Source organism: Malaclemys terrapin, chromosome 6 (genome assembly GCF_027887155.1).
Source record: "Malaclemys terrapin pileata isolate rMalTer1 chromosome 6, rMalTer1.hap1, whole genome shotgun sequence".
NCBI classification, from domain to species: Eukaryota; Metazoa; Chordata; order Testudines; family Emydidae; genus Malaclemys; species Malaclemys terrapin.
The window spans coordinates 35,694,423-35,707,342 of record NC_071510.1 but is presented as its reverse complement, the minus strand read 5'-3'; the positions used below and the strand labels follow the sequence as shown (position 1 = coordinate 35,707,342).

General features: G+C 37.7%; 1 protein-coding gene across 2 annotated transcripts in view; it reads right to left on the bottom strand.

Moving 5' to 3' along the window:
• Positions 1–12,920, bottom strand: part of PRUNE2 (prune homolog 2 with BCH domain) — a 184,083-nt gene that overhangs the window by 22,612 nt on the left and 148,551 nt on the right. For both annotated transcript variants that reach the window (XM_054032694.1, XM_054032695.1), the window contains exons 10-12: positions 10,564–10,643; positions 9,179–9,379; positions 1,506–1,682 (exon numbers count right to left, since the gene is read on the bottom strand). In XM_054032694.1, coding sequence (XP_053888669.1) covers positions 1,506–1,682; positions 9,179–9,379; positions 10,564–10,643 — 458 coding nt within the window. The remainder of the gene's footprint in view (positions 1–1,505; positions 1,683–9,178; positions 9,380–10,563; positions 10,644–12,920) is intronic.

The following is a 12,920-nucleotide window of genomic DNA, read 5'->3' as shown; positions in this document are numbered from 1 at the left end:
AAGTTGATCCAATAAAAGATATTATCTCACCCAATTTGCCTTTCCAATACTACAAGTACACAGCTTAAATGAGGTCACTTTCTTAGTTATATTTGATGGATTGTCTAATAATTACCAAGTATGCAAGGAACACAGAATCAAATATTTGCTCGGATTGCTGGTGAAAGGCTGATTGATGCTGATGAATGGCATAAAATAACTTTAGCAATGTTCCAGGTTAATCAAGGGCACATATGCTGAAGCCCCAGGGAAGCACTACTTACATTACGGGCAGTTTTTCCTTTAACCACACCTCCTATTTGGAACTGTACACCCTTGCTCTGGAAAATGGTTGCAGTCATGCACAGAATAAAAGTAGTTTAATGACTCATAGAACAGCATACTCAATGAGGCAAAAACTATTACATCTATAGCCTACAGAGTAGATTTTTCAGTACTGCTGGCTATAGAAAAACCAAAGCATTCCCTCTTTACTGAAAGGGAATTTTATGCTACGAGTATCATGCTGCTAATAAGGCATCTAAATTAGTATATTTGCTGTTGTTTGAGATGCTCAGATATTTAAAGTAGCTATCATTGGAGATTTTTAAGAGCAGTCAGACAAACACCTATCAGGAATGGTCTAGATAATACTTAGTCCTTCCATGAGTGCAGGGGATTGGACTAGATGACCTCTTGAATTCCCTTCCAGTCCTATGATTCTATGATCATCTCACTTCTACCTTTGCCAGGTTGAATCAAACATTAGGCCTGACTTAGGTAGATCTCCCTTTACACCGGTTTTACACTGGCGGAAGTCAATTTACTTCATTGGAGTTACTTCTGATTTGCCCCAGTGTAAGTTAGAACAGAATCAGGCCCATTGCCTCTCCCAGAAATAATTCAGCACAGCAAAAGAATACTGCTGAGGGATGTAACCCATACCCCATGTTTGGAGGTAATCCAGTCTTTCCAAGTGAACTTCCAAACTCTGTGGGTTAAATTCACCCATGGAACAGAAACATGAAAATGATAGCTCCTTGAACCAGCTGATCTCCCTGTATCTCCAGAAAGATTCACCCTACAGGGAGGGTATATGGTAGTTCTATACAATTATTGTCCTATGGTGTTTCTGCCACAGAAGAGTGGTTTTCAGTTCCACTGGCAAAGGCTGCTCAGGAAATGTGCTGAGTCAGGGCATCCGATGGTTAAACTGTCCATGTCCCCTTGCTGACAATACCACTCAGTTTTGGGTCTAAGCTAGTGGCCCGCTGGCCGTCTGATGGACAGGAGTTTGCAGCTGCTTTTTTGCCATCACAGTGGACTTTTGGCAAATGGGACTCTGCACCTGGGTCTTCAGCAACAACAGCCCAGGCATGAATCTGGCCCCCTAGTATTTACTGTAATGTGAGTCTGAGCCAACATGTTGTTTATATGGGTGACTGAAAAATTAACTCAGTTTTCTCACTGGCTGATGAAGCATGGTTTTTCACATCACTCTAAAAATGCTTTTAGGAGTTCCCTACCTCCATGGGAAATAACTTTTTTGTAAGGCTCAATGACTTTCATATCAATCCTCTGCTCCTGTTCTCCAATCACTACCGTTCTCCATAACCTGTTGTCTTGTCGCTCTTCCTCAGCAGTATACTCCGGAATGGATTCAGACTCTTCTTGGAAAACATCCCTAACAGCTGCTTGGTCTTCTGAAAAAAATAAAACGGCACATATTACTATAGTATCTTCATAATTAGAGTGGTCCAAATTTGTGGTAACTCAGTGAACTCAACTGTCCCTTTAAAGCCATTAGAGTTAGTCTGGATTTACAGTGCTATAAATGAGAACAGAATTTGACCCTGTAACAGCCACTTGGTCAGATCTGCCTCTCTTTTCACCATTTTGAACATGATAATAGTAAACAATCACAGTGCAGAATGGCCTTTGTTTTGCAGGTAACAAAAGGGAATGTAACATTCTGATCAGCAACTTGCAGTGGCTATTGAACTGCAGTTCTTCAAGGATATGGGCTGCTGGTGTGATAACTGTACCACAAATGTAAAGTACAAAGTTAAAATGGAAAAATTAATCCCTTGGTCATACCAGTGCTTGTTGGGGGAGGGGGGTGGGAGGGAAGAGAAGGAAAACAATAGGGCTGCATTGTTCTCAATTTTTTCCCTTTTATCAAGTCTTCCTCCTCTTTTTTATTTTTTGGTGGACGTCAAAGAGGTCTGAAATTGAGAAATATCAGATTAAACCAAACAACATTCAGAGTACTACTTCACATCCAAAAACATCAGACTCCACATGGCTGGCTGCTCCAATATATTAAACAAAATTTTCAGGGTGTGGATTTTATTCCTTGTAATCCCTTTCATCTAAGGATGAAATCTTTGTCCCCTGCTAAAAAGATCAGATAAAAGCATGGATGGGGGAACTACAAACTCCCTTCCTGGATGTAAAGTGTGGAGCAGGGATTGTGAGGCACTGGTACATAAAATTCAGGCACTCAGCAGTCACACTCAGATAGGGTGACCAGATGTCCCAATTTTATAGGGACAGTCCTGATTTTGGGGTCTTTTTCTTATATAGGCTCCTATTACCCCCCACCCCCTGTCCTGATTTTTCACATTTGCTGTCTGGTCACCCTACACTCAGATCCAAAGCCCACAGAGGACTATGGAGTCCCTCAGCACAGCCCCTCTGTTTCCCAGTCCCCCCAGCCCATGCAGGATGTCACTGTAGTTCTGCTGCATTTCGGGAGTTGCATAGTGACAAAAGATGCTGTAGAATTTAGTTCTAAGTTAGGAGTAAATAGATTAACGGATTAACAAGGGACCAGAGTTGGCTTCTGATACTCCTGCGAGTATGTCAAGTAATTAGCAAAACACATATATCCATTCTGCATTGAAAAGCATGGCTGCTAATCTATGTCTAATTATATCGCCGGTTGTGAGATTTAGTGGCTGGCTACATAAAAATTAACATAAGGTATTAACTTCGTTTGTAGTTGGAATTACTTAATTTCTTTCCCTAGCTATTGACTAGAATATAGAATTTTTGAGTGAATCTGTTCCTCTGTTCCATCTATTTTTTATTAATCTTCCTGGAGCATTTTAGCATGGTGAACACACACCACGAATAAGCAGGCAGTCTGAGCAAACATCTCCTCGTCAGAAAGAGAGAAAACAGCCCTGAAGGCAGATATGGCAGAGAAGCAGAGAATTTTTTTCAGTGCATGACACACATAAATAGCAAGCTCAGTCTTAAGTGAAAAGACTAAATATAGCAAGAAAATTTGGGGGGAAATGGAAGCAAGCATTTTAAATCCTAACAAAAAAAGCCAAGAATCTAATTAGTTTAGCTGAATCGCCAAATAGATTTATATTTTGTGTTTATGTTGACATATCTGTTCTGTTTAATGCAGCATTCCTAACTGAGGTGATGAAGACGCACTATTTTAATACAAACAGTGTCCACATTAGCCATGCATACCCATGTACTGAACCACTGTAGTTTTGCCCTGTGTCCATGCTAGCATTGTCCCCTGGGTATTTGTCCTGCAGTTCTTGTCACAACTTCCCAGAATCAGTGGTTTCTGGGCATGGGGGTTTGAAAAGCCACAAGTGTACTGTGGGGCAGTAAGGGGAACATTATCTGAAACACTTCAGTCTGAACTGTTTAGTGATGTCTGTACTGGTTCTAAACCAGTGCAGGCTGAAACAGCTCCAACTGAACTAATACTGAGCCCTGCTGAAAGCAGGGCTTTGGCCCACATGTAACTCACTTGGAGCACTTCTGTGTATGGACTAAAGGGGCCAGCTCCTCAGCTCATGTAAATCAGACTAGCTTCACTGTTTTCAAGGTGTTTTACAAGCATGCTAAGAAGCCCAAAGTGTTCTTATCAAATTCTCCAGTGCAGACAAGGCCTTAAGCTTCTAGGAGAAAAAGGCCAGTATTTCTTGTATTACTACTAAAAAAATATTCATGAATAAATCAGATTATTGCTGTAATCTTTTGAATTAATGAAATGCTGAACCTTCTGGTACTTACCACCATGGGGGAAAAAGAAGTATGTATTAGTATTTTATATACAAGCTCTTTTGCAACAGTTCCCATTTCTATGTTTAAATTACTTGTTTAATCTCATGGTCTAGAAAAAGAAGATTACTAGTTCTTTAGGATACAAAATTCAGGTCTAGTATCAGAGATGCTCAGAGACAGTAGATCCCACTCCAGCCATACCCTTACTTGATAAGTTGATAGCAATAAAAAACAAGGGAGCTGGAGATGTCATTAACCACCATTTGCACAAACTGGGCTTGTCTATGTCACTTGTGCTGTACCAGAATGATAATGGCTCTGCTCCTTCCTGAACTTCCAAGATCAAACTTCAACTTTATTGAGAAGGATCTGGAGTCTTGCTCTTCGGATTTGGGTACTTGAGACAGAACTTGTTGACACTGTGATTGGCTATAGAGGTTGTCAGAGTTACCCCCTGACTCTGAACTCTGGGATACAGATGTGGGGACCCACATGAAAGACCCCCTAAGCTTATTTCTACCAGCTTAGGTTAAAAACTTCCCCAAGGCACAAATTCCTTTCCTTGTCCTTGGACGGTATTGCTGCCACCACCAAGTGATTTACACAAAAATTCAGGAAAGGGTCACTTGGAGTCCCTATCCCCACCCTCCCCCCAAGCCCCTTCACTCTCTTTCCTGGGGAGGCTTGAGAATATTATACCAACCAATTGGTTAGCAATGTGAGCACAGACCGAACTCTGTCTTTAGGACACTGAAAATCAATCAGGTTCTTAAAAGAAGAACTTTATTTATAAAGAAAAAGTAAAAGAATCACACCTGCAAAATCAGGATGGAAGGTAACTTTACAGGGTAAATAAAAAGATTTAAAACACAGAGGATTCCCCTCTGGATCAGCTTCACAGTTACAAAATAGGAATGAAACTACCTCTTTAGCGTAGGGAAAATTCACAAGCTAAAACAAAAGATAACCTAATGCATCTCCTTGCCTACTACAATTTCTGTAATTCTAGATGGATCATTCCAGGTATATTTTCAGGAGATGTTGCTTGGTCTGTCCCTCCATCCGGAGAGGGAACAAGAAAGAGAGCCACAAACAACCCCCCCTTCCCCCAGATTTGAAAGTATCTTCTTTCTTATTGGTCCTTCCAGTTAGGTGCCAACTAGGTTATTTGAGCTTCTTAACCCCTTACAGGTAAAGCGATTTAGTACAGCCGCCAAGAAGGGATTTTTATGCTACCCTTCTTTCTATGTTTATGACAGAGGTAAATCAAATAATTTGATTCAGACCCTATTTTCTCACTACACACAGCTTTGTAAAGACACGAATCCCCAAGGAAGATTTTCTTCCTACTCAGCCAGTCTGTTTTCTGATTTTAAGGTTTTTTTTTCACATGAGGTACATGGAGCACTTAAATAAACTTGAAGCTGTTTTTTGCTAATCTGAGTAATGGAATAAATTCCCTAAGCAGAGTTCTGTCAGTTCACATAGACATTTCAGGTCCAATCCAGGACATAACCCTCCAAGTATAAGAAATAATAGGAATGGACACCTTGAACTCTTTAAGTTAATGGTATTTGGCAAATGGCTCATATTAAGTGGGTAAATGATGAACTGTCTGATTTAGAAAGTGACATAAAAACACTGGGCCAAATTCAGACCTTGAGTAAATGGGAACAATTCCCATTGAAATCTTTGGCATTTGCATCCATTTTGCATCCAGCTGATTTCCCCCCCCCCCCCTTTTTTCTTATATTCAGAAATAGTTAGCAATCATGCAGTATTCAATATAGTCAAATTCTGAAAACCTCTCTACATTTCAACCATCTAGTCAGCTCATCATCACTCTCCACATCTGCCCATAACAAGCTCTATCCTCTAACCGGAGGTGACATGAGAAATGCTTATGGATGGCTGAGTACACAGTGATATCCCCTTTAGCAATAACAACGTAAGCTGACATTACTGTTCCTTGCATGTTTAAATGATCATTCCAAGTACTTTTAATTTACAATGTCCTCTGTTACAATGTAACAGAACATTTATATTCAAGGAAGGATTTAGTTTAAATGTATTAAAAAGTTGTCCTCTGTTGTTGGTTGTGAATGTGTGGTTCCCCACATAGAAACAAATTATAATTATTATTCATTTACACAAATTATATATAAGGCCAATTATGCACCAAAAAAGAATTAGCACAATAACCAGATCCCTCGCACCACCAGAACAGTTGAGTTAAGCAATACTATAAATTGTTTTACATAAGTAGTATGAGAGAGAGAATGGTATCTGGGTTAAGGCACTAGAATTAGATTCAGTTGATCATGGTTCAGTTATTTGGTTCTGCCATATGCAAACTTATGTGACCTTGGACAAGTCCCTTTATCTTTGTGTCCTTAAGCTCCCCATCTGTGAAACAGGGCTAATACTACGTCCTTCATCCAACACTTTAACTTGTCTATTTAGACTGTATAGTCTTCATTGCAAGGACTGCTGTGCCTAGCATATCAGAGCACAAGAATTGGTTGCAGCTTCTAGGCAATACTGTAACACAAATAACAATAATACATTCATCGTGAAACATGTTAAGTTTCACCGCTGACTTTCAGACTACTGCTGATCAATGCAACATGCACAGTAGATTTGTTCAGGTAAATTTCAAAGTCTGAACTGACTTTTATTCAGATATAATATCTATCTAGAATTATATGAGCAGAACAAAAAATTCTGTCTCCTTATCTGATGACTATCAAGATTTGGCCAGGTGTTCACAGAAATTTTGTAACAGGGAGACTTTTTTCTGCTGTAATATGTCCCATAAGGATTTTCATTATACCGTGTTTTTTCTTTGCAGAACTGCGATTACAGGTGCACATGCTTCATTAACTGCATGTAGTTTTGCAGCATTTTCTCTAAAATGGGAAGAGAGATTAATATTAACTGATATTTTATTATAAAAACTTGCAATCCAAATACTGACTCAAACAATGATGTCCATTTATTTGCTAGCAACACAAAATCTGTCTTGCTTTAACTTAATCAAGGAAGAATGCTGAATTCATTGGAACTCTATATTCTATTGCAGACACTACATCCAGCTGAAGAAGCATTTCATATACAGAATTAAGGCTTTGGCCAAGTGAACACATAAGCATGTGCTTAAGTTTGTAGTAGTCCCATTGACTCCAAGGTCCTAAATGCATTGTTGGATTAGGGCCTAATGGCCAATAATTTAAATGCTGAATCAGCTTTCATCTTAATAAAATGCACAGTACTCTATAACATAATTAGGGCCAGATTAATTTCCACTAGTACAGGATGGGGTAGTAGTTTGGCCCACTGCACCACATGGGGATAACTGCTGTGGAGGGTTGGTGGTGTTTGCACTGACACCACCTCTCAGGGGAAAGACAGCTTTAATTTCTGCCTGGAGCTCAACAGGAGCTCTGCCAGCACAGGTGCTTAGTCAATGCGCTGAATCAACACTTCCCCTTCTGTCCTGAGCCCCCCCTGTCAGTGATGCACTCTTTTGGAACTGCAGTGGTCCTGTACGTTCCATTGCTAGCACATACCAGAATATCCCTTACTGAAATTATCCCTTTATCTCTAAGAACAATGAGCTTTTCATATTTTTTACGATGAGACCCTTATTTTTAAAAAGGCATGGAAAAGTGGGCTTGTACCAAAAGTAGTAAGGATGGTCTAGTCTAGTAAGGCACTGCCTGGGGACTTGGAAGATATGTATTAAATTCCCAGCTCAACTGCAGATTCTGTGTGTGACCTTGGGCAAGTTACATAATTTACCTTCCACCTCAGTTCCTTCTCTGTAAAATGGGGATAATTCCCTAACTCACAGAGGAGTTAAGAGGATAAAATCCATTACTGATTGGTATCTCAGATCCTCAAACAGTGATGAGGACCAACTAAGTACCTAGAGAGAGTATTCCCCAAGAAATAAGTAAGAGTGATCCTGACAATAATTCTTTTGTAAGTCTCACTTCTGTCTCCAGGAACACAATGAACAAATATGGAGAGAAAAAAAAAATCACTAAACGTGTAAAGGATAATGGAACCATGTGCAGTAAGAAGCATTGGTTATTAAGAACTGATCTTGCCAAATAAATTCAAATGTTTTATTTTTTAAAGAGAATTACTAAATTAATAATTAGTAAATGAATGAAAAGGAGTAGATAGAATAATTAGGATTTTAGTAAAGCATTTACTACAGTATATCATGAAATTTCTCTCAATATTAATTCAAACCGACTTGGACGTGAACAGTCCCACAGTATAAAAACTGGCTGAAGGTCCACAAAGGGTTATGACAAAACATTAACTTTTGGTTGAGGAAGTTGTCTACTAGGTATTGCCAGGAAGTGTGTTAGATTGAGTTTTATGTAATATCTTCATTAATGATCTAGATTCTAGAAAAAGAGGTAAAGAGAACTTTTATGAAACACATAAATGTTGTTATCCCAAACACTGATGAGGACAAAGAGAACACAAAGGAACTTAGGGAGATTAGACTAATGGACAGAAAATAACAAAATAAGATTCATCTTGCTAAAATGCAAGCTATGATATCAGCAAAAATAATCTGAAACAAAGATATTAACTGGGAAGGAGAAATCTGGAAATGAATAATGTCAAGAGAGACTTAGGATCAAATTTTCTAAACTGCCAATGTACTTCCTAGTTATGCAACATAAACATACTGAATACCAAAGTAGTAATACCTATAACTGTAACTAACCCAGAACTGACTGTCAAAGAACTGATAAATTCTAAGATATGCTACTAACCAAAGAGGAATTTTTCTCAGGACAAGTTCCATAGTAGTGCTGGGGAGCGAGAGGAGTCTGAACGTCTACATTTCTATGGCTAGCTGTTCTTACCTCCAGGATAATCAGCTAATCAATTAAGCTAGTTCTCCATGTGGCCCTAAAGAAGTAGACTCCACTGATTATTTTCCATGGGGGAAGAGATAGATGTTCCTTATAAACGGAAAATGGAACTATTTGGAAACCTTGCCTCCAGTCTGAAGTATTAGATTTACTTACACTGCCTAAAGTCTGACACACAAGAGACAGACCTAAGCCCATCTAAAACAATGAGGAAAAGCCTACTTTATTTCTGCATAATGTCTTCCAGTCTAGTTCATTACCATTTCCAGTGTATTCAAAAGAATCTGCTTCATCAGGTGTGTCAAGGTCATCTACATTGATGTCAATTTCATCTGGTGTATCCAGATTATCATCAGAAAGGACAGACCCTTCACTTCGATCCAAAGAAAGGTTGATGTTTGGAGCAGTGAGCTTTATTCTTCTGGGATGGGAGCCATTAAGATCCAGAGAATTAGGTGGCTCTAAATAAATATGAAGAAAGAGAAGAGCATCTGTATTAGATAAAATTGCTCTATCGAATGCTTTTGAATAACGTCAAACACATTAAACAATGAGATTTTCTACCAATCAGTCATTTAAAATTGTATAATATATAAAATCAATTGTAAAAAAAAGTTTACAAGAAACCGAAACCAAAATAGAATTATGTCTTCAGAAATGTCAACTGTAGCTAGAAGCTCTAAATTACATGAAATCCCAATGACCTCAGTGAGATACATATAGAAGCATCCCAGGATAGAATTTGGCCCTATAAATTTAGTAAAAATTATCATTATATTTAAATAACAATTGAAGGATTTGTATTGCCATGTTCCAAACTCTCATAGTAACACCATTATTAATCATATTCACTTTCTCTTCAATTGTTCAAAATGGGATCTAGCTCCTTTGAAGACAGGCCTGAGCGAGAAAGTTCAGATCTGGTTTAGATACGGGTGCACTTTTTTCTTATTACAAAATTATGGGCCAAAAGCAAAGTTCAGATGTGCTTCTGAGAGGATATGTGGATCACACAATTCATTTCAATGTTGAACCAAGGTACCTTTGAATCCAGAAAGAATGAATTCACCTCTAGGTATCTATTGTAGTATGTGTTTGGTATCATTCCTGTAGTATTATTTTGCAAATATGCTGCGCTGTATTTTTTCTGATTATATAATGTCAAATTCTCTATGGTAGTAGTTATAAATATGTAACATAACCTTGTTCCTCATAGTTGGGTGTAAATAAAGGTATTATCAGTTAATTAAAATACAAGTTGGGCATGGTTTCTTTCCTGCTATCGCATTTTATGCAATATTTTAAGCTCTTTTCTTTGGATTAGTGTATTTTAATATCTGAATTTACTTACCCCATTTAGACTGAAGTCAAATTTAGCATACTTAAGGCAGAGTACTTAATGCATTTAGTTCTTGTAATAATTAACAGACAGCTGACACCAGAGCACCAGGGAAAATATGTGGCACATTGCTAATTATTATCATTTGTCAAGTGAAGTACAGAATTAACTAAATAAAGCAAACTTAACACTTTTTTTCTAACACTGAAATGATGCCTTATCAGCACAGAAACATCCTTCTCACTGAATAATTAAATGTCATGGAAATCAGACATAACTGAATGAATGAATAAATGTTTCTCTTACCAGGCCTGATCTCTGTAGCATCAGGACTTAGTACACCCTCCTCAAAGGGGATGTCCATTCCCACATCATCTGGTACCAATCTGGGAGAGAAAAAAAAATAAAAAAGGCAACACCTTAAATTGGCATATTTTATGTGCAAGATGACCAAGATCAAAAGATAATAATTTGATCTAATTTGGAGCACTGTCTTTCCTCAGACAAGTCTAATTTTAATATTTGATTTGCAAACAGGCTACAGTAATAAAGAGGTGACCAAAATGTGGCTGATGGAACATGTCTAGGTAGCTCTTAGTTACCCCTATCGTTGATATGGAGATGTGGCCCCTCGAGACTGTAAACCCCACCACATAATCACGCACTTGAGTTTGGATTAGGGCGTAGCATTGTGTAACCACACTTCAGCAGACTGCAGTTGTTTCGATTGTATGCAAATTAAGTGCAGCTTTTGGGCTTCTCTCAAGTTGCCAGTGCAGCATTAGGCGGCAGAAAGTTGTGGCTATCCTGAGCCACTGCACGCAAATCACATATCTTAGCAAGACTCCATAATAATCTAATTACCATAATCACATTTGCTGTATATCAACATTAAGACTAAAAGGATATTACATTATTTTGATTTTATTCATATTTTAGGGCTATTTTGCATGAAAATCCATCATTTCACACCTTTAGAGAAGGTTGAATATGCATGTGAATCAGCTGAAGTGTCTCATTCTGTCATGGAATTTCAGAAAGGCATGTATAGGACTGAAAGAACTCAGAAGCACAAAAATAATATCCTGGAATTTTGTGACAGATTTTCTATGTTGCAAAAACTTCTACCAAATGTTTAGCTTTCATATGCAGTAATATTAGTTAGGAAAATATTAGGGAACTATACTAATAATTATACCTAAAAATTACTATTAATTGGGATAATGTATAGCAAATACTGGGGGGAAATTGCAAATGTTAGAATTTTTTAAAATAAATCATTTCAGCTGTGTTCATTCCCCTTTTGTATTCACGTTCTATAAAAATTTTACAAATAAGTTTGCTAGTAGGAATGTTCACAGAAACAGCAAATTTGAAATGAATGTGACAATATTAATTGAAAGTGAATTTCAATTTCATAACTGTGAGTATTTACACCATAAACCTTATTCTGAAAAGTTACACTAAATCAATCAGAATAAACATATTGCGTGACCTATGTGTCCTCTCCAAACAGCTCAATTTGAAATTATGAATACTGATTACACAAAGCAATATTTGCAGGAAACATTTCATAGGAAATCCAGAGTGAAATATCTTCACATAAAAATTTAGCTGAATAACTTTAAAAAAGAAAAAAAAATTGTGGAAAACATTGTTTTGTTTGCAGATAGTTTGTGAACTGAAAAAAAACCCAAAACGCGATGGTTAAATAGCTTTTTGAGAATAGGCAACCAACTCTCTATAAACATCCAACTGGAATGTTGAAAATAACTACTAATTAATTATTGTAAAAAAAATACAAGATCAAAGGTGTCAATGTAACAGGGGAGTTTCTAATACCATCAGCAGACCTGATCCTGCTTTCCTTGCTCACTCAAAAAAATTGTCATTGATTACATTGTGAAATATGCGTTCTTATGGAAGGCAAGGACACACAAAACACATAGTATTCATATAACTTTTAAACTTCATTATAGTGAATATGCAAATATGTAGCCTCAGGCATATTTTTACAGTAGCAATTTAAATTAAAAAATAGTCTGACTTTTTTTTGCTTTTTTTAGCAGCAGAAAAATAATTTTGTTTTCACATCTGGATCACACAAAACTGGCTAAATGGATTTGTATGAGGCTTCTCTCCTTCCCCCACCCACCCCCCAAAAAAATCACACTCTAAATCTTATTTTGGGGCTGGGACTGGATATTCTAGTTATGGAAATATCATCTGCATCATCGTGAGATTATGACCATATGTAGAATGATGTTATAGCCTGTCCTGTCCAGATGGGAGGACCTGTTTTGATGAAGCCAGTTTCCATTCAGTTGTATCTATACGAGGCTTTGCTTATCCACTGAACAGCTCTTCTAATGGTTTAGGAGAATATTATAACAATTGGCTGCCACCTCGATGTCTCCTGTACACATCATCATCATCACAGGGCACCAACGGAAACAATCTTGGAATTAAGAATTGGCAAAGAAGGAGGTTAAAGTAATGGTTGTGGGAAAGAGAGTATGAGGCAGATCAGTTGCAGTATAGAAAATTTTAACATTCCTATGCTGGAGCTGTGATAAGAGCAAAGTAGTAAGTATTTTCCTCTGATATATCTTCAGCAGAGTCTCTTCCAGCAGACTCATTTGAACTGATGGGGAGCCTAATTA